The 24,032-nt window shown below is 38.6% G+C and overlaps 1 protein-coding gene across 1 annotated transcript in view; it reads left to right on the forward strand.

Annotated features, from left to right (window-relative positions):
* The window catches only part of LOC121323054 (ras-associated and pleckstrin homology domains-containing protein 1-like), a 103,133-nt gene that overhangs the window by 49,732 nt on the left and 29,369 nt on the right, over positions 1-24,032 (forward strand). Inside the window, exons 4-9 of the mRNA XM_041263777.1 lie at positions 1,088-1,190; positions 1,927-2,438; positions 7,844-7,927; positions 11,065-11,139; positions 15,688-15,765; positions 17,291-17,450. Of these exons, the coding sequence (XP_041119711.1) occupies positions 1,088-1,190; positions 1,927-2,438; positions 7,844-7,927; positions 11,065-11,139; positions 15,688-15,765; positions 17,291-17,450 (1,012 nt within the window). The remainder of the gene's footprint in view (positions 1-1,087; positions 1,191-1,926; positions 2,439-7,843; positions 7,928-11,064; positions 11,140-15,687; positions 15,766-17,290; positions 17,451-24,032) is intronic.

Raw genomic sequence — 24,032 nt, forward strand, 5'->3', positions numbered from 1 at the left:
TGCAATGCCCTGGAGACTATATACAGTACACTATACTTTATAAATCCCAGGACATCCTATTGTGACTTGCCAATGCATATAAAAATGAAAGTGTTTACTTACAGTAACCTAATTTTTTACCACTGGACAGCACAGTGGTTAAGGGCCTAATCAGAAAAATATAACTTGCATTTAAACAAGCCAATAATTGTCAAGGACAGTTTCACAAGTCCACACTATTTTATTACATAAAACCAGACTTTTTGATAAAATATTCTTTTAAAACCTAATGGGGCCTAATATCTGCAAACGTTCACAGTGCCAAAAGCAACATCTGTGATAGCTTGTTTACATACAGCGAGTGTTTGCGGTCAGAATAACACTTAAATTATTGGTTTGGGACACAAATTCAAGCCCACATATTGTCGGATCAATTCTGTTTACCCCCCCCCCCCCCCCCCCCCCGAGTTATTTTGGTCATTGAGACTGAAGGCTGTGGTCTCCTTTCCAGCTTGTGATGTGAGCAATGTTCTGAGCTTGGAGCCTCTGGGTCAGGGGTGTGCCCATTTCTGTGTTTTCTGCCTTTCTTTAAAGTGACTTAATAACTAGGTTCTATAGAACATTATAAAGTTAGATTTATGAAATGCTTTTTCTTTCAGTATATCAACAGATGGCTGGTGGTATGAACTCAGCAAAGCTGAGACACACCGCGCTTCCAGATATTATAAAATACCCTTATTGAAAAGGGTTATACTTGTGTTGGCATCAGAACATGTTTGTTTTTAGTTGCAACACACAAACAGTGTGATACGTGCTACAAGGTGAAAGCTTAGGAAAACACCTCTTTTTTTTCCTTCTTGTTTCACACCGTTTGCTGTTGCATTTTGAACAAAACAGACGCAGATATTTTCAGCTCTGCCTCTTTTTCACGTGTTTCTAGTTGTCAGTTTTTAATTAAAAGATCAATCTCGTGATCTAAAAAGACTGTAGATCACAAAACCATGACATTTCCTCTAACAGAAATTGACGGTGATGTTTTAAAGAGGGGGGTATGCAAGTTGTCGGGTGGCTTTGCATGCTGATGTATCTGTTTGTTTTCCTGTTTCAGAGTCTGGATGATGGGAAGCCAGATCAGCTGAGGAAATCGCCACTCCGTCAAGAGACCAACCTAGCCAACTTCTCCTACCGCTTCTCCATGTATAATTTGAATGGTGAGCTTTGGGGTCTCCAGGACACGGCAGCTGTCACCAGGGGGGATCCTTTTTTAATCTTGTCCATGTGTATCTTTAAATGTTAGTATGTCCAGTAAATGTGAAAATGTTTGTGTTGTGTTTATGCAGTATTTGTAAGACACTTTTGCATGCTGTGGGTAGGTTGACCTCTTTAAAAAAAAAAAGGTGAGAAAGCTACTGCTGGAGATTGAGAATAAGGTCCGTTCCATTTAAAGTTAGTCTGAAATAAAAATAATAAAACAGTTCTACTACATTTCTAATGGTTGGACTTCAATGCCTTCTTTTCTCATTCTAATTGTTAAGGGTGATCTTCTACCGGTGTGATTTAGCCCATGCTGGTCCACATACAAGATTTATGTACAAGGTTTTTGTAGTGATACCTTTTTAATAGGATCAGCTAAAATGTGTATTTTGGAAATAATGTTTTATTTCAAAGACAATGCTTTAAAAAATTTTTTTTTATTATTTCTATAAGAAAAATAAGGAAATAAATAAATGCAGAAAAAACTTACCACTTTAATCGTTAAACATGAGATTTGTTTTTATTCGTTTTTATTCAGTTTGTTTTAAATAATAAATAAGTACAAAAATTAAATGACAGACAACATCCCCAAACCAAGTCATATAAGCCCAGTATGCCATTTGCAGTGATATTACTCCTATGTAGAAGACTGAGCATTGGTTCCGAACGAGTTCAATTTGTTTCCGATTCCAGAGGCTCTGAATCAAGGAGATGCCGTCGATCTGGATGCTCTTATGGCTGACCTCTGCTCCATTGAGCAGGAGCTGAGCACCATCGGGTCCAAGCCAAATGCACCCAAGCACGCCCAGCCAACAGAACAGAAAGTCAGGCAGAAACCACCGGCGGGGCGCTCTGGTGCCAAACACAGCAGCAGTGCCCGGGCGTCCCCTTCTTCCACGGTGCGGGGCCACAAGACCATGCATTCCAACTACTCCCTGGATGACATCACAGCGCAGCTGGAGCAGGCGTCCATGAGCATGGATGAAGCGGCGCGGCAGAGCGGGCCCTCGCTGCCCCCTCCCACCATCCAGCACCGCAGGACGGGCTCGGCGGGCACCGTGAGCGACGTCGACGTGCACTCCATCAGCAACTCCTCGCGCTCCAGCTTCAACTCTGCCGCCTCCAGCATGGACTCCCTGGACATCGACAAGGTGCTCCGACCTCAGGAGCTCGACATCCTGCAGCAGGGCCAGCCCTCCACAGAGGTACAGCGCTTCCCTTTACTATTACTGGAGCTGTGTTGAGTCCAGAATACATTTACTTTCATTTTGAGGTATTTTACATAGGTGTAAACTGGCAGTGTGGTGCTGGTGTGAATTCTGCCCATCCCCCCTGCCAATGAAATGAGGTCAAACATTTGTTAGAAACTCCATTTTATGGCGACATTGAGATGCTAGCATGGGGTGTCGGTACATTATTGAGAGTTCCCTTATCCTAAAGTAAAACTAGACTTCCTTTTGTAGGAAAGGGAATTCCATGAGGAGTGATGGTGGGTTTGATGGCGCTTTTAAAAGCACTTGCAGCACACTGATGGACTCTGGCTTAGATGTTCGAACAGCCAAGTTCAATCTTTTTAATTGGCTAAATAGATTAAGTTCTTTCAGCCTTTCTTCGTAGCTCTGTCCTTTCAAGTCCTGGGATTAGTCTGGTTGCTCTTCTTTGGACTCTCTCCAGGGTCCAGTTGGTGTTGTGACCAGAATTGAACACAGCATTCCAAGTGCGGTCTCACCAGCGCATTCTACAACCTCATCATAACCTCAATGGAATTGTAACTACAGCTGCAGTATATACCCAAGCAGTTCAGGCAGAGCTATCATTCTCCTCCGGTGGAGGCCTACTGAGCTTTAGACTCACAGCCTTATACCATCCAGTAAAAAGTATTCATACACGAAACATTTTATCTAATTGATATGCTGTTGGTATTGGCAATTCAGTCATGCATAAACTGAGATGAACTACCTTCAAGATGCACAGAAGGACTTTCTGATTTACAAAGTCATACAGTGTGCTCTTAAGCCACCTGTGCATATAATCATCATTTCTCTTGTGGTAATGGACGTAGATCATCGGGGTTCTGGTTTCAGGAGTCACAATAGAGCTGCTCCACCAAGCAAATACAGTACAAATTAAATCAGAGCCTGGCAAAACTGAATCCAAGTAGCATCCATCTATTGAGATGAGTGAGGTTTGAGTTACACAAATCACCAACCGCTTCATCTCAGGCACTGCCACTGACAACGTATCCCACAGATAATGATGACATGCTGACTGACACTATTGATGATGCGAGACCATAATAACCGTATGGCTTGTTTACTGCCATTACTCAGGCTTGGTCAGAGAACACTTTGTCTTTCGTTGCTGGTCAGTTTTTTTTTTTTGTCAATCAACTTTTGACAACAAAAGAAGTTCATTTTTTCTTGTCAGCTCTCTGCTGTTACATTATTTATAAGTGAAGGACCTGAGTTAGTTATTCAGCAGGGTTGTCTAAAATTCCCACAATTTCATAGTTACAACATAGATACTGTTGGACTACCAGCTGGTACAAACCAACAAAAAACAAGTCTCTGCAAAGCTGTATCTGCTTTATTTCCACAAACAATAAGTAAGTTGCATGTGAATTTGAAACAGAGTTCAGACTGTACACAATATACCTACTGTAAATTACTTTTTACAGGGGAGGATAAAACTGATTTGAAGTGTGACATCAATACTATTTTACGCAGAAAAATCTAAACTAAAGCACGCGAATGAGAAATCTGTGTACACTCATTCAGTTATTTGGCAGGAACCCCATGTACTGCATTTTGATAAATGTAAAACACAGTTCCTTAATGTGATTAACGCCTCCAAGATTAGAGACAACTTTCCTTTTGTCTGCAAAATCTGCTCCCTGATGCTTTTGGAATCAAGCCTGGCATGTTAATTTTACCGTTTGTCCTTCTAGGAAAATCAGAAAAGAGCTGACTTTTTTTTTTTTTTTTTGCGAGCCATGTACAATTGTCATGAACACAAAACGTCTCCCCAGTCATTATTGAGGGACTCCTCTGGTACAGCTAGCTTCGTAGAAAAGCTGAATTCCATTGTTCTATTAATCGACCTGAAGCTACCCGGGTGCAGAGCATGAGCACAGTGGGCTGCTTGCCATGGGAGTCCGATTCCTCTTTGTGGATGTTCTGGTCTCTCAGTTAACAATATCAATAGCAATTACAAAACACACAAGCACAGTGCTTCAAGTGACTGCACTTAACTGTGGTTTAGCTGGTTTATTAAGGGCTCCCTTTTTACACAGCCCACAAAGGGACCCGTTTCACCAAGATACTTTTCCTAATCGCATTACTCGGATGTGTCTAATATACTTAGGTATAATTACACAGTTACAGCCCAATATGTATTTTAGCTGATTTCAAAGACCCTGATTAGCATTAATTCAGAACCACCTTAAGATACCATTATGTACAGTAATTCAATACTAATCAAGTGTCTAAAACCAGCCTTAATCACTGTTGGTAATTTCATTCAATTAGATTTGTAGTATTATTATAGTTACGGCCCTGTGAAAATCACTTTTTTTAAATTTAATTCACGGCAGTGTCATGGATAAAGTATCGTATTTTGCAGAATGTGCACTGAACTATTTTTAGAAAGTTATGTACAGATTATAATTTTTTTTAAACCGCAAAAAGAGAGAGAAATGCACTGACTTCATCAAAATGAACTTGAAAGTTATTCAAGCATTTACAATAGCTTGTGAAAAGGTGTTGTAATTAACAGCCTGTACATAAAGTGTATCTGCAAGGACAACTTTCAGTTCTACGTCCAGATGCATGTTCACCATTTAGGCCTTGCAAAACAAATACAGTGTGTAGCCCATACTGATCTTGGGCATCAGTCGACTCGTCAGTGACCACTGACAAGCAACCAGACTGTTTTACCAATTTTATAATCTCCTGCTTGTGATACTCAGTTAGGTAAATATTCACAACTCAGCTGGGCTGATTAAGGAATCCGTCCACAATTTGCTACACTCAGTCTGAAGAATTTACGTAACTTTTGATTGTCCAGTTTCTCAAGAGGGATATTTACGCAAACAGGTCAAAATGTAATATGTGTCGTGCTTCATGGTTTTCAGTGGACTTTTGGGACATGGAAGTCGCCATTTTTTGTTTCTTTGCAAGTAAAGTAGTCGCAGTACTGTACTGGATTTCTGCCTTTCTCTTTCAGTGAATACTTTAAATGTCTGTCAACAGCTGATTTTCGATAGTGATCTACAGTAACATTGCAAGACATAAAGAAGAGCTTGCCTCCATCGCTGTGTAAAACTTCTTCTGGGTACTGCTTTGCATGATCTTCTGCAGACACCTTTTTGAGCACAATCGTTTTCTTGTTTACAGTGTGTAGTATTTTGATTTTCCACATAGATTGCATGTAGTCACATGATGTAACTGCACAGCACTATGTGCATGGCGAATAGTGCACACAGTCACACAGCAGAGCTGTGAAGTTTAGTTGATGTGTTTTGTTTGTATGAAATACAAATAACAATTATGAAATAATTCATGTTTATTTCTCGACTATTGAAAAAAATCACGGTATTGGGCTAATTTCACAATTTCCACGCAGTCTGTGAAGTTGCGATTTACACAGGGCCTTAATTAGTGTATAAAAAAGGTGCTTTACCATTGTTACCAACCACTAGGAAATGCATTTTTTAGATTTTTTTTAAATGTATCTACATATACGGAACCAATTCTTGCATAATAAAAAAGTATAATTTTTTTACCTGCATGCCCCTCTATCTAGTTCTCTTTTGTAACAACGTTTATTGTATATGCCCTTAAGTGCAAATTTCTTTTCCACATACAGAAAAAAAAAAAAAAAAGCCCAAAACCGACTGCTTCTGTGGGCTGAAGGGCACATATAGTACTGCAGGGTGTGTATTTCTTAGATTGTTCAATGTTTTCAACTGTGTTCCTTGATATGGGAGGCAGAGCAGTCAAAATAATAACTTTCAATAAATGAGTGAAAGATACATAATAAAGGACTAATAACCCGCACCACTTCAGCTAAGCTTTTGTTTTTGTAAGCAGTCCCTCAAGTGCTTGTTTTACAGCAGAGCGAGGACATGGCACTCTTTTTATGGTTTTTAGACAATGTCTATTAATCCCATTGAAAGTTTATTGAGCAAATTGCTCAGATCACAGTACATTGTAAGACAGCCCCATTTTTACAAATAGTGGTGGAACAGCAAAATGATCCCATTGACATGGACTACAGTGCATTTAATTACTGGATTGTTATATAACTAATACACAAGTTAATACAATAGAATTCAAGCTCACATTTTGTTTGCAATGAAGTACGTATTTTCAATAAAGAAACAACAATTGTTCATTGTTAAGTCTGTTGAAGCCTGTGGAAAATTAAGCCACGTGGCGAGTCTTCAGAAATGTAGATTTATTATAACCATGTGAGTCCTTCAGCTGGTTCCACTTTGTCTCAGCTATCCTGTTTGAGAAGTAGAAATGGGACACTCAGTTTTAAAGAGTAGTGGATTCCTGCCAGTAATGCACCCTCTTGGCAGGAGACATTCGTTAATCTCCCCTTTAATTTGTGGGTTACGGGTTACGTCTGTGGGTTATTTTTCATTATATAATGCTGCCCACTGTGCATGTTAACACAGCATGCATCAGCACTGGCCACTGCATTATTTATTCAGGTAGGTTCACTTTAAAAGCAAAATATACTGAAACTTAAGTTTGCATGTGATTTAAAAAGCATGTTTTTTTTTTTTCTTTTGCACTGCATGTTTTATACTGTAAAGTAAACCCATATCTTTTCTCCGCATTGGGTAGTGGTGGTTTCCCCTTTCCCTAAACTGGGCTTGAATTTAATGCTCATTGTGGTTCAATGTTGCCATTCCCATTCTCCTGCTGTGTTTGAATAATGCACATCAATCAATTTGCTGCACGGTTTAAATCCAGCTTCTTAAGAAGAAAGTTAATGGCCCGAAAGGAATTCGTAGCTGATTGCTGCTCGCCAAAAACAAACGAGACAAGAGCTGTGGATTTTTTTTTTCTTTTTTTCAAATTAAGCCATTTCTATTCAGAGATATGAAAGAGCCACTGAAGAGGATGCACACAAATGCTGAACATACAAAGACCCAGGTGCTGGGGGTCAAAGGCAGCCCTTGTGGTTCTTTAAATAGTTTTTTTGTGAATATCCCGAGACCCTAGCTACTAAGATAGCGTGGAGACTTACATACAGTACATTATATTTTCAGAACCATTCATCCATTTGTGATGAAACTTGGTGTGGGCATAACTTGACGCATACTAGTGCTCGCAATAGGCTGAATGCAAATGGTTGTCGATTTAAAGAAAACAGTTGCCTGGCAATTATCCACAACACCCGGTAAAACCAGGTACTATGAATTTGTCTAGTGGATTAGCCGCTGATGGTAAAGATTTGCCCCCATCCAGCCCAGATGACAATCTAAATTCAAGCCCTGGAAAGACACATCTTGCCTTACCCACCTCTGCATGATTTTAAATGGTTTCTGTTTGCCCTTTCCTCTCTCCTTGTGGTGTCTGTCCCTCCACCTTCCCAGCATGCTCCTCTGCGGCGGCCCAGTAAGCAGACAAAGCTTCACCTCGACTTCACGGAAGAGGAAGTGGAAGTCGACCTGAGCACTGTAAGTGTGTAGGGGCTTGCTTTGTGTTTGCTGCTACGTTTATGTTCTTGTCTTAAACTACCCAGCATGTAGAAGTAGAGAGTTTCCTCCCAGAAATTATCAGTGTGACTACAAATGCAACCAGTTTCTTGTCCTTCTCTTACTACAGTACTGCCAGCATGTTTTTCATGGCTCTATTCAGGGCTTCATGTACAGTATTCAAAAGTCCCCCTGCTAACTTAGTGATTTATGAGGCTGAAATATATTCGAACTGCTCGCTGACCCACCTATTTGATTTAGAGGGTTGAAATGTCATATTGTGATGGACAGATATTACCAAATTAGACCTGTTTTTTGTTGGGTATCATTTCTATGAACCAAGACTTGCTGCTAAAACAAAGTAGGCCTACTCTACAAGAAACATCACTTGTCAAGCACTATAAATAGATGTCTCTATCTGTGATGGCACCCTGCTGCTGAGCCTGAAAAATCATAATTGAGAACAGTAACTTACATCATGGTATCATCATTTTACACTGCAAGGTAGCTGGGGAGCCTTCTCCCCAGCTGCCAGTGATATACACTGTGATGTACTTTTAATGTACTGTGATGTACGCTGCCAATTAGAACTGAAGAAAAAGCATACAGTGTGCTACAGCTGCGTGCTTCACTGAGAATGGATAATAAAGTAGATTACTTTAACAGATTATTTTTTGGTAACACTAAGGATCTGTTGTAAACAGTAAGTAATATATCTTTGAATGTGTTATACAGTTTAAAACATATTACATATAATTAACAGGCTAAAGCAATGTAGTTGTAATAGTGTAGGAAAGTCTTTATAAAATCACATGAAGCTGTACACTGATGTCATTAAATATAATTGTAATAAACTGTTATTCCTTGTTAATAGTCATGAAAAGCTTTAATAGCACATTAAACACCTGGTTTATTAAAATAATAAAACAAATTAATTAAATGTAAGATTGTTTGTAATGAGCCCAAGCTGTTGTGCTGGTGTTTGAGGGTTCATGGCATGCCATGCATTTGACTTGCCTTAGTCTGGCTTTAGTCACAATTTTGCACCCTAAGCACATATTACAGTTCTTCTAGTAAAGCTATTTTTTATTCAATAATTTAATTCCCACACTGTGACTTACAGGAACATTCAGTGATTAACAAACCTCCATAGAATTAAAACCTACATACCTAGATGTATCATTGTATAATATGCAGAATATATTTTACAGTGTACACGTTTTGTGTGCTAGTTCTCTTTTTTTGTGTTGCCTGTGGCACATGTCTTTGAATAACTGATTGTTGCTCAGGCTTGTCTGTCATCCAGGCAGCTCTTTGAAATCAAAGATAGAGTTGCATTACTTTAATAAGTCAACTGTGGAAGTTGGGATTGAGGTGCTCAGACAGGAGAACATATGAGAGTTCTGTATTCTTGGCATACAGTTACACCACACCTCACTTCATCTTCAGCATCAGACAGTGTAAAGAAAGCATTAGCTTTCAGAAAGTCAGGTAAATCTGCCAATAGATTAAAGTAGCAAAGTAAGAACTATGAAACTACAACCCCAAAAGTCCAAGTTCAAGAAGTGTTTCAGTTCCATCTGGAAGTTGGTTAGGTGCAGTAAAACAAGTTCACCCTAAAATGCTTGTGGGTCTTAACATAATTTAAACATATACAGTAGATCCTGTGCTCATGTGTAGTTTTTGTTTCTGTATGAAACAAACCCATGTACCAGAATATTCTGTACCTCCGATCTTTCACAATGCATTGATCAAGCAGCTGCTTCTAAATAATGATAAACTTACGTAGTGTTACATAAAACGTTTTAATTTCCTTACTAAATTCCTTACTTTGTGAATTGAATAATCAGTGGTTCATTATCACAGGCAGGTACTTATTGTAAGCGTTTTTTCTTACTACCGTTGATAAAGCTTCAATATCAAGACTAGAATAATTCAAATAAAATAATTGGTACAGAATGGTACAAGAAGACACCTTTCATTTTCTTTTAGTGAAATAAAAGGCTTCTCCTGTATGGGGCTCTATACAGCGGGGCTTTTTTATGCTGCATTTTCTGTTATAATTGCAGGTTGATTCACAGGTTGTCAGACGTACAGAAAGTAAAGCCGCATGATATGCTGAAACTGAAATGCAAATTGGTATTGATGAAAGGGCAAAACAAAGTAACAAGCTGCATTCAATGTTTACTGCGTGTTCCCTTTCCAAATCATCACATTGAGGAATCTCTCGTTTCCCAGCTTCATCAGAGGTTGTGTTGTATCAATATTTAACTTTTTTCTCTTTGACCTACAGTGCAATCTTCTCCTTTGGGTGGAAGCATTATTTATTAATACTAACGGTACTCTTCCGCTAATAGCTGGGGCTCCTGGTTTCAGAGCTGCTTTTCACCTACCCCTTTTTAAAAACACATCACTTCACAGCTGGGGATGCTTTAAGACACAAACCTTTGATTTCTGAACCGAGAAAGTACCCTCGTTATCTCCTAAATCTTGTGGGGAAGTAAAATGATCTATGTGCTTTGGGAGCAGCAGCGATCCTATAAACAGACCATCTTGTATTTCTGCTTACAGAATATTTAAGTACTGTTAATCCCAATTCCAAAAGCATTGGGCTTGCATCCATTGTGCCTATTGGCATTCCTGATTTATACATGTGTCCCTTAAGGCATCATAGGCAATATCATGCATGTACTGTATTACGCCGACTAGACTGCCACACCCTGTTGACTACCAGCACCACACATCCTGATCTGATTGTTCCTCTTTGCTTAAAGACATTTCACACTATTAACAAATATGCCTATAATGCCTGACTTGTAGGATACTTTTTAGAATGGATGAATTATGGTCGTTCATTTTATATTTCAACCCCATAAAAAAAGTTCCAAAAAAAGGGTTTGAAAAGACATTAAAAACCTAGTAATTAAATAATAAAAAACAAATACAACTGATTTATTGGATGGCTGCTCTGGGGTTCCTTTTTCTGCAAAGAGTTGGCTACTTCGGTAGCTTTAAATCTATGCTTGCACACTTAAAAAAAAAAAAAAAAAAAAAAAAAAAAAAAAAAAATCATTGCACTGATGTTTCTTGTCTTTTATTCCCTATTTTTCTGCACCAAGCACTCCTATCTGGACAGGGAAACCTCCCTGATTCTGAAAAACATTGCAGGGAAGCCTTCTCATTTGCTGACCAAGGTGACACTACTTCTTCCACCTGCATGCCCTATAGGTAGAACACATAACCCCCACCACTCCCCCAGTCAGACCCTTTTTCATGTTGTCATGACCGTACTGTAGTCAACAGCACTTGAACTAGTGTGGGGTGTGTCTCCTTGTTCCAGAGGGGCTCCATGTTGGCACATAAATGTAAACTGATTTAAAATGTAATAGTCTAGGGGAAAATGAACTCTACTCAACACAGCAGACCAGTTAATTGTTTCAGCCACAAGGAGAGCTTTATCATCTTATGGGAAAAGACCAAATTCCTGATCCTTTCAAGGCAGCTTTAAACATCAGAGAACTTGTGTTGAAGAAGAGTGCTGGATTATGTTTGTAATATAAACCTGTCTACTTCAGGCTCAAGATCCACTGCCCTCCTTACATACTCTACTGTTAATGACTTGAGCTAAACTCTGGTCCAGATGGTGAGATGGTAGTGCATTAGCCCAAAATTCAATCTTGCCTCATGCTGCCCTTGCTAGGAAGGATAGAGCATTGAAGGCAACCAGCAAAGGTTAAAACCTCAATGCTGCGATTTTGTTTTTCAGTTTTTATTTCAGTAGTAAAATGTTCTTTTCTCTTCTGAGGATTAGTGTTTATGATGGTTTTACATTTGAATGGTCTTTCTTTAAATATTAACCCAAATTTGTATTAAATTTGTATAACCACATGAAAAAGGGGCCTTTTGTTTTCCTTCTCTCTCCTCCCTTCCTCTCCCTGTTTACCTAATCCCTTCTGCCTTCCGTTGCCCAGGTGCTTTGCCACATGCATGTCTCCAATGACAAAAGCAAAAAAATCACTTCAAACTCCTCTGTCTCTGCAAGAAATGATGCCAGCTCTGTGTGTGTTAGCTTCTCTCCTTCTCCCGCTACCCCTTGTTAAGAAGAGTGCTGTGAAAAAGAAAGGAGTCAGGCTTGTTTTTGCATTTTAATTATGTATTTGTTCTTTGCTCAATGTGTGTGTGTTCCTGGGTTGTCATACAGATATCCCGCATGACAGCATGCAAATGCATGCAATGTATTCTGTGCGTTTTGAAAGATTTTTATTTTATTGGACTAATGGAAGGGCAGGTACAGTAGCGCAACCAAGTATGTGGTATTCAAAGCAATTTCCATTTACCAGCAGTGTTTCTGACAAAACCTTCACAGATAAGTGGCATGCACGGTTTTGCCAAGCGCTCTTTTTGCCTTGGTGGTGGGCATAAAAAGGGGCACCTTTTAGAGATGGCTGTGAAATAGACTTGCAAAATTTCCAAGGGAGAGGAAACTACAAAGAAGGGAATGAATGCGCCCTGTGACAAAGAAGGGCAGAGTAAAGAGAGACTACAGTGCAATTAATAACAACAACATGTTAAACACAGTATCTGGTAGTGGGCAGTGAAAGGGAGACAATGTTGCAATAAAGTTTTAATTTGCTGGCTAGGATGGCACGAGAAGTAGTATAATACAGAGGGGAGAGGCTTTAAGCTTATTGGAACAAAAACAAGAAGAGGTTAGCCCATTATACTGATTAAATAATTCAACTATATTGTGCCTGTTTTATTCTTAAGTATGTTTTGGATAAAATGTGTTTGTATACAGTAGGTTATCTGGTTTAATATTTTTATGCTCGCACAAATGTAAACTCACAGATGTATTCAGTTTCTTAATATAGAAACATGGGCTTTATCAGCTGAGGATTTAAGAGGAAACTTTTAATCTACAGGAAAACAATTTGGACAATTTTAAAGTACTTCTGTATTGATTGAACATTTACTTGGGCATGTCTTTCTAAAACAAATGTCCTGTGTGGAAAAGAGAAACAGCTTTTTTTTCGGAAAAACCCTACAGCAATTGAAGAGGAGAACCCAACAGCTGTGTCCAGCCATATTAAAATGTTTCTTTTTTGTGGTTTTTATTCTTTTGGGTTTTGAATATTTGATTTGATTGGGAATCTGAATAGTAGCCAGTGTGGTACATGCTTCATGAGCCACACTAATCCTCTTACTCTCCCCCTGCTGAGCGAATGGAAGCTGATGCCAGTCACCTCCGGAGAATCCTCCCTTCTGATCCATTCGCATGTTAGACGGCAGCGCCTGACAGCTAAAGCTATTCCCAGCATGCCCTAGGGGTCCTGCACCTGCCCAGTGTAATATTATCTGCCTCACGTATGATGACTGAACATAAATGGGGTTTCCATCAATAATTCACAAACTAGAGCAATACTAACATGCTTTAGTGTACGGCAAATGGAGATTAATACTTCTTGTCCTAATTTAGCTGTATACATGCTAAGTGTATCCATTTACACTGTGTAATGGCCAATGCATGTGTTATCTGTACCCTGTCAGACCATTTTAATATCATTTCAGTGGGACTGGGCATATATTGCTGACCAGAGTTATCAGAAGTTCACCAATAATCTAGCAAAATAAGCATTTAACTTCCAGTAACACATATTAAATGTGTGTATGTGTTGTATTTATTGCATCATGCTTGCTGTATTAAACATTGAAAGTCTGTTCTATATACACTTGTATTGCATTTAAAGTATGTATCAAAACAATACAGAAGTGTACCTGAACTTTACACCTGCATTAACGTGTTACTGATTTCCTAAAAACATTTGCATAGCGATTTTGCATGAAAGGCAAAGAAAGTAAAACTACCTTCCACTTTGAAGTTTAACCTAGGAAAGCTAGATTCTAATATTTTCTTCTGAGACATCAGTCAGCATTTTAGTAAATCCTTTATTCTTTTCTAAATCCACATTTAGACATTAATCTGCTTGAAAACAGATGTTTTGCATATTTTCCACACTTCTTTTAAACAAGTGAGGAATAACAGTACACATGTACAGTGTAATAAAGAAAGTAATGAATATAAATCAAAACAAAGTCAATCATTTTTAATACCGTTTCATTTGGAAATGCATTCAGATATAAAAAGGATTAGCAAGTCTGTTTTTGTACAGTGTAGAGGATGTTGATAAGTAGGATCTCTCATTCCATGTTGGGCTTATTACAGTGATGTTGGTGTTGGGGGGGGGGCATATCTGGATGTAGTGGTCCCTTTCTCTTTAAACTGGGCTTATTACAGTACATACGGTATGCTAAATATTAAACCTCTTTAGTGACATTTAGAAGCTGAAATCCTAGTTACTGGCTAGAGAGATTTCTTTAAATATACACTACTGATATGCACAGTATATAATCCCAGCATTGCTACAGTATCATTAAAACTTGAAAGGGATTGGGTTTATATTACAGTTCTAATTTCTAGGTGTTAAGGTTGAAACGTCATACTGTGTTGTTTTTTTTTTTAAAGCTTGTAGCTTAATAACTTAATGCCCACTGCTAAAAACTGCATGTCCATTTGCACACAGCTTGCAGTGAAATCTTCTGCTCTGTGCCTCATTGGGTTCAATCATAATGTTTCCAGCCCCTATCAACACGCAATCCGCCTGCACGCTTTTGTTTAAGGGGATTACGCATTCAGACTTGTAGTCCAAGCTTGAAAGCTGTTACTGTTACTGAGGCAACTCTAGCATTCAGCGAGTCTGCATCAGGACAGAAAGGAAGCCAGAGTTCCTATTACAAGGGCTATTAAAGATATTGTACCCCTGTTTGAAATCCTGAGTCCTTGGTCTTTTAAGTTTTGAGCTGCTGCTATATTTGTATTTTAAAAATCTATTTTATCGGGAACAGCCGCCGTTTGCCTGCGGGAATACTGGGTTACACTTAAAGAAGAAACTGCACAGATAACGAGTGGTGTACTGCAGCCAGTTGTTTGGAAGTTCTGTCACTGATATGGGGAATTTACATGGCACACAAACAAGTCTCTGGTGCCACATCTGTTTGAGAAGTCTACCTGACAGTTGTCTCCCATTTTGCAAAAGCTCATTCTGTCTGGTGGACCACAGAAAAGAGTGAACCAGCTGGGGTTGTGTGCTACTGCAAATGATTATCCACTGTATCACAGAGCAGGCTGGTGGGATAAGGTCTTGGAAGGCTGTTTTTTTTTAATTGAATGAAGGAGGTCAACAACAGCTCAATGGGTGAATCTGTAACACGGCCATCTCTAATAGGACATTGTTTGAAATGCCGCTATAGTGGGGTATATTCTTGTAAACCCCAGTCTCATGGACACCTGTGTGAAAGGACAAGGAAACACTGCCTGGTAAAAGGGGGTGGGGTGGGGTGCGGGGGCGGATAATTTTTTTAAAAGGCACACGATGGCAGCATGCTGGAAGTCAGGTACGTGTAACGCTGTGTTAGACATATAGGTAAGATTGATAGAAATGGGCACTCCATTTACTTTGAATGACAGCTGCCATTCTGTCCTATTAGAATAGCTACATTTAATATTGTGGGTGGCACTTTTACCCAACATGAATCTGTAAGAAGAAACAGCAGTGGTTGCTGATGAAAGTGGCTCCATTCTGAGTTCCCTCTGCTGCCAGGTAAGACCCCAGGTCTCTGGCAGGGGGTGGGCATGCTGTCTTGTATCTCATTGAGTTTTAAACCTCTGCGTTGTGCGTCTGTAGGAGGAGCAGGCTGCCAAGCTGAAAGCAGAGAAGATCAGAGTGGCTCTGGAGAAGATCAAAGAAGCACAAGTAAAAAAGGTGAGCAGGTGCTGCTTAGCTGTCGAGTGTTTTGATGCTGTTAGAAGAAATTTATTTGATTGTCACGACCATATATTTATTTATTAATACATGCAATGTACATATTGTATGTTCTTTGTAAAGTGCAGGCAAACGCATTCTGACCTCTTGTGGGGTGGCTAGAAGCTTGTATAGGACTGCAGTGAATTAATATATTTAACTGAGTAAAACCATCAATGACACTGTTCGAAAATTACAACAAAATATATATACAGTGCATTCCTGTGTACCATATGCACACTATTTTACAGTATTCATCCGTGCAGCTTGACAAGTAAGCACAATGAAATAACAAATATCGGCATGAAAGCCCAAAGCTTTGAAGACCGTGTCTGATTCTTTACTTCATTTAATCTTACATCAGTGCACCTGCTGTAGCTAAGGTGACTTGTTGGACTTGACGGAATATTTATTGTATTTGGAGGGTGTTTTTATTCATTGAAATAGTTTGAGGTTGTATACTGTAGTACCTTGGCAGTCAGTGTACTTTATTTATATCAGCGCCTCTTACTGTACTCTGCATTAGTCTGGTGACTTTTGCTGCTTTAGACTGAAGGCAGTCTGTGCCAGTTCCTGTCTGTCTGGGTGAGAATTCTCATTTCCTGAGCAATAAATATATATTTTTTATTTTTAAATACCAACCAGTTAAAAATGCAAATACTCTTACTGTTCCATTGATTCAAATCAAAGTTTTGATCCCACCCTAGTAGTTTTGCTGTGGAGAATTCCACATGCCAACTGACCCCTAGAGAACTGGCCAGTAATAGTTTTATTAAATGGAGATGTTCAATACAATGGAATAATTTACCAGCTGTGAAAGCCAGACTCCAATTTAACTCTATAGTCCTTGTTAAAGTAATGGGCTACAGATTATTAGACAACCTGAACTGCTTCGCCACAAATAGGACCAGAAAAAATTAACACAAACTTTAAAACATTCAATTGGTATCGAATACAGAAGTTCATTTGTCAACAAATATAAGCAGCTTTCCTACTTCCCCCAGAGACTGTCGGAGATCACTGTCATGAACATCAGCTCCTATTTAGAAGACTGCAAATCTTAAATTTTACTTATTGGACTAGCTGTAAGATAATGATCAGCTCATAGAGGAAACTACCAACAATGTCAGGCCATCATCCTCCCTATCTCTGTAGACCAGGGGTATCCATAAAACGACTCTTGAGCCATACTGAATAACTCATTAAACTCCCAAATTCATTATGTTTTAGTTGAAGTGACCCATTTAAGGTTGTTAATGGATTTGAAAAGAATACTAGCTGTATTGCTAGAATGTACAGTCAAAATGCATCTTTAGCTAAACAATTACTGAAGCAGTGTCTTGGTTTAATCTTAGTAACACTAGTGATTTTTGTGGCTCTTTAGAAAGCCCACTGGTGTTTGGCATGGTCAAAAAGCACTACTTTATTTTGTTGCATTTTCTAAAGCAAGCTAAGCCGCTGTTTTGTTTACCTCACTTGTCTGCAGCTGGTGATCCGCGTGCACATGTCCGATGACAGCTCCAAAACCATGATGGTGGACGAGAGACAGACAGTCAGGCAGGTCCTGGACAGCCTCTTGGACAAATCCCACTGTGGCTACAGTCCTGACTGGTCACTGGTAGAGACCATTTCTGAACTGCAAATGGGTGAGTAACACTTATAACCTTGTATTTAAGGATGCAAGATATAGTTACCATTGGTGTATGGTACACTGTGATTCAAAAGTAATTTAGCCTCTTTGCAAACCATAGAACCATAGGTGAGTGTCTGTGAAAATGCCGCAGTCTTATTTTTACAGTTACGAAGAAAGCCCTCATGAACACGATTGTTGGCCATGTTGTCAGTTAATACACTTGCTGTATGGGCTTCAGATACAGCACCCTCGAGGTGGTAGTCCTAAAATCTTAACCATTTGCGGTCCATTTATTCAGCACTTGTCAGGCAGGTCAGGTCCAATTTATTTTCACTTGGGCTGTTTATTTTGCGCTGTTTTTAATTCTTGCTGTTTTTAATTCTTGCTGTTTTTTAAGCCCTTGCTCACCGTATTTTTCACATACCTCTTTATAGACGTGCATACTGATAATCCTCTCCGGATCACTGGTTTTGTCACCAAACTCCTCAATAATGCGATCCGTCATTATTTTATTACTATAACATCTCAAAAAGGTCTGCAAATGTCTGTGATATTCTTTGAGCGCTGGATGCAGAAGCAGTGATCTCCTTTGTTTATGTCCTTGTTATCTCTGTGGTGCATGGATAGATCAGATAAGCCCAACTAGAGACCTGTGCTTTACATCTTTTTGATGATGTCCTAGAAATGGGAAAATTCTAATGTCGGACCTGGTCCGACATAGGACTGCAAAGGGTTAATGCTCATCCTTCGGTCCCTTGACTTTCCTAGTTTCATTGCACTACAATGGACAGTATGTCCACAGCAGCAATGTGAGGTGGCCAAGCAGTTTAATAAATCCCTTGCTTTAACTTGGTGTATGTTTCCAGGACACTGTTAGTTGTTTCGTCTTTTATTGCTTTCATTTCAAAAGCCTATAAAAAACACAATACAGTTGGCCCAAGACACTTTGAATTACAGGTAATAGACCTAGTTTTAAAGAAATTGATCCATTTTGTTGAGGTCTGACAACCCTGTCTCCCTAGGTAATGATGGGCACAGTGCTTATACCATCTGCTGCCCCATTGTAGAAATAGATGCAAGGGAACTGGCAGGGCTTGCTTGTACAGCATGTTTTTTTTTAATACGTTTTATGTTGTAGGCAGTTTCAGTTAAAGCCAATTCAATTGAGGGCCTTCCAGATTCGTTGCCTGCTGTGTCCTCAGGCACCGTGGGACACTGAGCCTAGGTTTCAGAGCTTGGAATCCGAAAATTAGATTTAGTATGTTAGAATTAAAGAACCTTGGTTGATATGATAAGTAAGGTACTGTACCATGTGACACTGAACCTCCCATTGACTCATTGTACAGTATGGTAGTGTGTGATTCTTCAATCTGAGCAAAATAAACTTCCTCAACCACATGCATGTGGGAGGATAAAGAGACAAGCAAAAAGTCCTAACTGTTTTAATAGATTGGACTCTAGGTGGACCATAGACCTTGGTACATCAGCCAGTCCAAATCATACTGCAATCTTCAGAGGGCATTACACTTAACTGTTATGTTTGTAAATGTAGTTATAACCCTGAAGAATTCTAGATAGCTGTCAAGCCGCATAAATCCCTTGGATATGTTACCAAGAAATTGTTATTTTCAAATTTTGGATCCCAGTTCATTGTCCTCAGTCTGGCCAGTAGTCGCTGAAGTGAAAATCATGGCCTTAAAATAGTCCTATTCACTGCATAAGGCCTAACCTACATTTTCAGAAGAAGCAATGAAAAGGCTTTCTCAAGCCTACTCCACCCCCCCCCCCCCCCCACCCCAGACAGGCCGAGCAGCTGTCAAAGCATGATTTTACTTTCTGTACCAATATCAGTGCAGAAAATGTACTGCTTTTTCTGAGAGCAGAACAGATTTGGAACAAACTCCTGCAGTTTAAATAAATAAATAAGTCTTGTGTCAGTGTCAGGTGAAGGCACCATTCATGAAATTTTTTTCCCCATGATTTTATTTCAAAGGTATGCAAAAATGGGACACTATTTTCTCTTAGTCTGGCTTCTCCAGCTGTCCAGCATTCTTCTGTGGAACCAAATTGAACCAAATTGTAATTATCAACGCTCCTTCCGTTCATGACATCACTTGATTTATGGCTCCAGTCTGTCTTCCTGTTATTTTTTTGGTTACTAGAAGATAATTGGGATTTTAGTAAGTTCTGTACCAGGATAATTTATTATTATTATTATTATTATTATTATTATTATTATTAAACCTCTATGTCTGCTAACATTTGATTTTGTACAGTTCCCAAATCCAGTGTATCTATAGCTTGCTTCCCCACTGTTGTGCTAACCAGTCCAGCACGATGCTGAAACAAATCCAACTAGGAACCAATCCGTGCAGGTTAGTGCCGCAGCAGGGGAGCAATGTGAAGCCAGCGCGTACCTGTGACACTTCCTGGCAAGCAGTAAAGCGAGAGTGTATGGCTTTTCAACCCAACTAATTGGAGTACATGCAGAACAGAAATAACGCAAAAAATTAAGTAAATACTTGGAAGTAATCCTTTTGATATGAAAATAATTCAAAATCAGGCCTGTGGGGTTTAACTATGTGGAACATGCAGTTTGTCTGGAGAAGAATCTTTAATTGGGCATTAGAGACTGCTATGGTGCAGTGATTTTATCCTCCAATTTTGTTGTCCTCTAAATGATCACTGCCAGTCCTTTTAATATGGCAACATACCCCAGATTCTATAAGAACACGCTGCAGTAAAACAGCTACATTAATGACACACAAGCTGCATTGCTCAGCAGGTTCTATGCAAGCCATGCTCCCTACAGTAATTAGAACTTTGTAAAAGTGTAAGGGAGAAGACTGTAATAGGATTTTAATTAACTTTGGTTGTGACAAATTTGCAAATGTACTGTTTAGTTTTCATTTTCACACAATGCGTTTTAGTAGGCACTCCAGGTCCATGGCAGTAGCCTTGCTTAAGAGGTTTGTTTTTATCAGGAATTATAAAAGTGTATAACTGTGATACAATATGTAGGAAAAAATACACTCCAGCTACATTACATATATACACAGACACACACACAGGTTGTTTTCAAAGACTTCAGACCTTTTCCCCTGCAGCACTTGGCTGAACGTGGAGAAGAGACATGTTTGAGGCATGTTGAGGCCTTGGGGGTGCTTTTAAACTTTTTAGTTTTTCAAGAAGTCATCAGGTATGATGGCTGAAACTGGAGATTATATACAAAGTGATTCTAAACAAGAAGAAGAATAGAATAGTTAAGAGACCTGATATTCCAGACCCGTAGCATATTGCTCTTGAAAGCCTACCTGTTATAAGAGAGAATTTGATGATACTGTAGCTTTGTCAGGAGGCTTCCTTTAGTGAAATCAGATATACAGTACAGTATATACAGCATATATGTATTCATTAAAAACTATTGTATACAAAAACTCTTGTAGTCTACATATAAATACCTACACATGACTGGTTTAGTTAAAGGTTCTTATGACATTTGGCATGTTGTTTTTTTGTTTTTTTTAATTATATTATTGTTATTGACTCGTTCTTTTTTATTATATGATTGTTATTGACTCGTTCTGGCTGCAGATGAAGTTTACAAGTGAAGTCATGAGCTTTGGCACTGCTGACCCTGACATCATCCTGAGAGGGAGCGAGCTGACAATGTTTTCATTTAATAACACTGTGTAACAATTTTTTTATTTTTTTTTTGTTCCTGGGTAGTAAGTGTTATTTCCTAATTGCTTATGCCTCAAAAGTATAGAAAATGGCTATCCCCACAAACTTTGCTTTTGTGAGCAGGACAGTGATATTTCAAAATATCACTATTTCCAATGGGAAAACGGACAAATGTGTGTCTTTTTGTTCACATAAAGTCAGAAAAAAACAACATATGAATCCAAATTAACATGTATTTATACTAAAGTAATACAAAAATGTATTTTACAGTATAATCATAAATCTCGAAAAACTACTCACTTCTAAATCTTTTGTAGTCATTTTTGTATTACTTTAGTATTAATACATGTTAATTTGGATTCGTATGTTGTTTTTTTCTGACTTTGTGAACGAAAAGACACACATTTGCCCGTTTTCCCATTGAAAATAGTGATATTTTGAAATATCACTGTCCTGGTCACAAAAGCAAAGTTTGTGGGGAATAATAGCCATTTTCTATACTTTTGCGGCATAAGCAATTAGGAAATAACACTTGCTACCCAGGAACAAAAATTGTGTTACATAGTGTAATCGGTTTTGGCAGGGATTTTGTCCTCCAAAGACTATTATTATCTTCTGTTTTAAAATAGTGGCGGTGTAACTGATGCAGTATTTAAAAACTTTATCTTTAGTTTACCAGTCTGTAACTGAATTAAAAAGTAAAAAAGAATAGTCACTATATAATAGTTTTAGAGCTTGAAAGTGTTTTAAGGACTGTTAGGACACTAACATTAAGCTACTGTAAACCGATTACAATAGGCATTCAATATAACTTAATCTGATAATGTAAATTGAAATAATATATAGTAACGTTATTAGAAATATTTAACATGCATGTTCCCCACCTGTAGTATCATAACTGTACCTAATAAAACTTTAACCAGCTTTGGACAATAACCAGAAATAGATTTGGCTCCACCTTCAGACAAATTGCCTGGTGCTGCAGTAATGAAACTGCATGAGTCAGATCCCATGGGTCTCCACTGGCATCCTATCATATCCAGATAAACTGCCAAAAGGAGGACATTTCTCCATGTTTAACAATAGCTTTCTTTTAGGCAAAAATATCTTCAGGGGGTTCCTCTACTAGTATTTTAAGAACACACTCGCTGCCAACTTGCTTTCAAGTTCTGTGGCTCGCTAGCAGTTACTGTAACTAAACCGATCCGATTTTTATATCTGGATAATTATTCAAATGCATAAATTTAAATGCATCTCACACATGATCTTGAAATCTCTTTATAAGAACAGACTTAATAATCTAAAACAAAAACAACACAATGTTTTCTGCTGTAGGCGATACCAAATGTTTTGTAAAGGTCAGGTAATTTCTTTAGTAATTGGATTTGTCATCGTTCAGTACACACTTAATTAGTGATCAAATGCAGGGGGTTAAATGCATCTGTTTATGTGAGGATCAAGTACAGAAGTACACACCCAGCCCAGTGAGTCGGTTACAGACAGCAAGAACCCCAAGTGGGCTTGTAATTAAAGAAAATAGTGTGAAAGATTACCTTACTGAAATAATGAATGTTTTTAACATGGGGTTGGAGTTTATTGCTCTTAAATGGCATTAAAGCAGGGGTGCCAGAAAAAAGTATGGGAACTCACTTTTCGGTGCACAGTTCCCTTTTGATATGCTGTGTTTTTGATAGTTCACCTACAATGGTTGGAATGGTTGGTGCAAAACCGTATTTAAATTCAGGAATGGAAATAAGATTTGATTATGCGCTTTATTACACATCTAAGCTTGATGCAGTACTCAAGAACAGTACTTTATATGTTTAGCTAATATTTTAAATTTGTGACTAAATAGATGTATTCACATGAAATTGGACTAAGTATAAGTTAATGTTACAAAGCTCTATTAGCTCTCAACACAGCTTTCCACTAAAGAGGTATAGGAAAAATAATTCCACTCAAAACAGCAGACCAGTTCCAGGTCTTGAGTATGCCCCTACAGTGTGTGTGTGTGTGTGTGTGTGTGTGTGTGTGTGTGTGTGTGTGTGTGTGTGTGTGTGTGTGTGTGTGTTAATTATTTGTTTATTAATAGACACTGAAATGATTTATTTTATATAGCAGTTTTGTTATGCGAAGTTACTTGGTGCTTAAGTAGTCACTGCTTAAACAAGTAACCACCAGACGGTGCCACATCCCAGAGGAAAAGAACAGAAGCTTCAGTCTTTTAACTGTAGCATCTTAAGAAACTCTTTTAGAGAAGGGCGATTGTATTGTGACAGCCTGATATTTAAAAGCAGAAAGGTTAAACACTGGAGAATGGAAAAGGGGAAAAGCTGCACTGTCAGTACCTCTGCTATCTGGAATGAGTTTATAAATTGTTATTCCAGACGTGCTCGCTCGTACTTTTTTTTTTCTTCTGTGCAGCATATTATTATTAGCTAATACTCTCCAGCTTAAACTGTCACAGCACATTATCCAAAAAAAACTACAGAACTGTCCAGGTGTGCAGTCAGATTGCTGTTATTTTCTAGCCACTGAATGATTACTTTATAAAACAACGATGGGGTGAAGCATAAGACGGAAATATGCCATCTCCTGTAAACTAACACCTTGCAACACTGATCAGCATGACTTTAAAGTATCCATTTACAATGCATCATCTTGAATGTTTGTGTAGCAGCAGTGTCTGAAAAGTGAATCGTGTCTATTGCAAAGTAATATCTATAGACATATCTGATTACCAGAGCAAAACTATACAGTGAGAGCATAATCTAAGCAGAAACATAGTAATTTCCACACCCCATTAGCTTCTGTGTTGTTGCTGTACCTCCTAACAGCACTGTTTTAGTTTTAACATGTCAATGTATGGAGTTCACTGCATTAAACGTTCCTATAGGGGCTGGATCCCAGT

The sequence above is a fragment of the Polyodon spathula genome, chromosome 11 (assembly GCF_017654505.1).
Source record: "Polyodon spathula isolate WHYD16114869_AA chromosome 11, ASM1765450v1, whole genome shotgun sequence".
NCBI classification, from domain to species: domain Eukaryota; kingdom Metazoa; phylum Chordata; class Actinopteri; order Acipenseriformes; family Polyodontidae; genus Polyodon; species Polyodon spathula.